Source organism: Sphaeroforma arctica (genome assembly GCF_001186125.1).
Source record: "Sphaeroforma arctica JP610 unplaced genomic scaffold supercont1.44, whole genome shotgun sequence".
NCBI classification, from domain to species: domain Eukaryota; class Ichthyosporea; order Ichthyophonida; genus Sphaeroforma; species Sphaeroforma arctica.
Window position 1 is genome coordinate 78192 of NW_014040514.1, and position 1865 is coordinate 80056.

General features: G+C 41.7%; 1 protein-coding gene across 2 annotated transcripts in view; it reads left to right on the forward strand.

The window, feature by feature from the left end:
- Nucleotides 1–1451: 1451 nt before the first annotated feature.
- SARC_01161 overlaps nt 1452–1865 on the forward strand; it is a 5574-nt gene continuing 5160 nt past the window's right edge. Inside the window, exon 1 of one of the 2 annotated variants that reach the window (XM_014305121.1) lies at nt 1452–1671. In XM_014305121.1, the coding sequence (XP_014160596.1) occupies nt 1606–1671 (66 nt within the window). In that variant the 5' untranslated portion in view covers nt 1452–1605. Of the gene's footprint in view, nt 1672–1766; nt 1801–1865 lie in introns of those variants that run through there. The other variant, XM_014305120.1, reaches the window with a different exon arrangement.

Genomic DNA, 1865 nt, shown 5'->3' on the forward strand with positions numbered 1-1865 from the left:
CACTCTCAGGTTTTCATAAGACTAGAGAGAGAGACAGAGACCAGTACTCAGTACTCAGTAAATAGTCTGAGACTGAGAGTCTGACGAGTCTCTGAGAGACGTCAGACGACTGATAAAACTACCGAGTTTTTTAGTCTTAGACCCCAGCTCTGACAGTCCTCGACTCCTCAGCTCGGACTAGAGTTTCAGACCTCCTCTGGAGTCTGGGGTCATGGACCAAGTTTCGCTCTCACTGAGACATTATGAGTTCAGATTTGATGTGGCTTTCTATGTTGTGTTTATATCATCCTTCTGAAATGGGACATTTATATAAAAGAAATAGCAGTGCAGGGCTGCAGGCAGCGATATTTGCAGTACATAGCAGTATTGAAAGAAAAATCTCAGCTCGACCTGGGTCGACTGTAGGAATACAGCTGTTTTGGTTTTTGAGATCTCAGCACGAGGACAATTGAAAAAAGACACACAACTATACCAGCAGCTAAAAAAAATGCTGAAACATTATAAAAACAGTCGGTATCACCTTAAACCTACACTCGTCAATGTCAACTAGGAAGCAACAACGAGAACATACTCGTTTCAAATAAGAACTCTCTGTGAGAAGGATTATGTTTTCTGACTAGTTCTACCACTCTACACAACATATGCTTGTGAATCAACGCGAGTACTCGTTGTATGCAAGTTATCTGCTCATGCACACAAGATAGTCTAGCGATAATACCGAGATACTTGTAATCGTTTGGATATCGATAGATGATTCATTTATTAAAAATATGAATTTTGCGTTGTATGTCGGCGGCTCTTTGTGCGGTATTGATACTATACCACCGCTTAACCACAACAAGTTGACGTTTGTCCTGTCAGTATTGTGCACAGATTCTCACCTCTACTCCGAGTCTGACCGTCATAATATTCACTTTGCCTTATTGCGGCAACCTTTGATTTTGTCCCATTGAAAAAAGCTTATTGCAATCGTAAAAGTTATTTATCATATTTATATGTAATAGCTTCGCTGTGCGACTCACTCAAAGACTGTCGCGTCACCCTCTCGCTTTCTCCCTTTTACTGAAAATAGTCGTAGCATTCTGAAAATTGAACATGACACCACTTCGTCTGCAGGGGGTTAAAACTTCAAAATGCAGCAGTAAAAATAATAAATCGAACGAGACCTTCGGGCTTCGGGTTTCGAGAGTCAAGACTCGTCCGAGAGGAGAGAGCATTTCAGAATAGAGGTAAAACTCGCGCGATCGGCCGATCTCAGATCACCAAGTCCCAAGAGTGGGAACTCGGAGTCCGGACCACAATTTCGTCGCATCGGTATCTGATTGGGTAACAATAACATGGTTACCTATTTTATGCCGAAAATTCAACAAAAAAAAATCCACCCTCTTCCCTCTTGAGTGTAGTTGCATACAAAATTAGCGGAAGTGCACTTTTAATTGTAGATACAAGTCCGATACGATTCTGCGCTTTATTTTTCCGGGTTACTTAAAGTTTAAACGAGTGCATTGCTATTCACCTGATAAGTAAGTAGCTACTGGCCTACTGACAAGAAGTTTACGATTTAGTACTGAGTGTATCTGGTAGAAGCAGCTTCATCGAACTTATATGATGGCCACCCACGCTACAGCCCTAGGGCCAGAGGATACGATACATCTTCAAACCTCAGACCAGGTACCAATAATTTTACTACAATGATATGTACAATCAAAAGAACAGCATACGAAACGGCTATCTAGTTGCTATGTCATACACCTCTTGTTTGTTTTACAACAGAGGAGCAACTCGATGACTGGTTCACCGGTATGTACATACAAGGTACAGCGTCAATTCACACACTCGCCTGGAGATGCAATTTTGATACACGG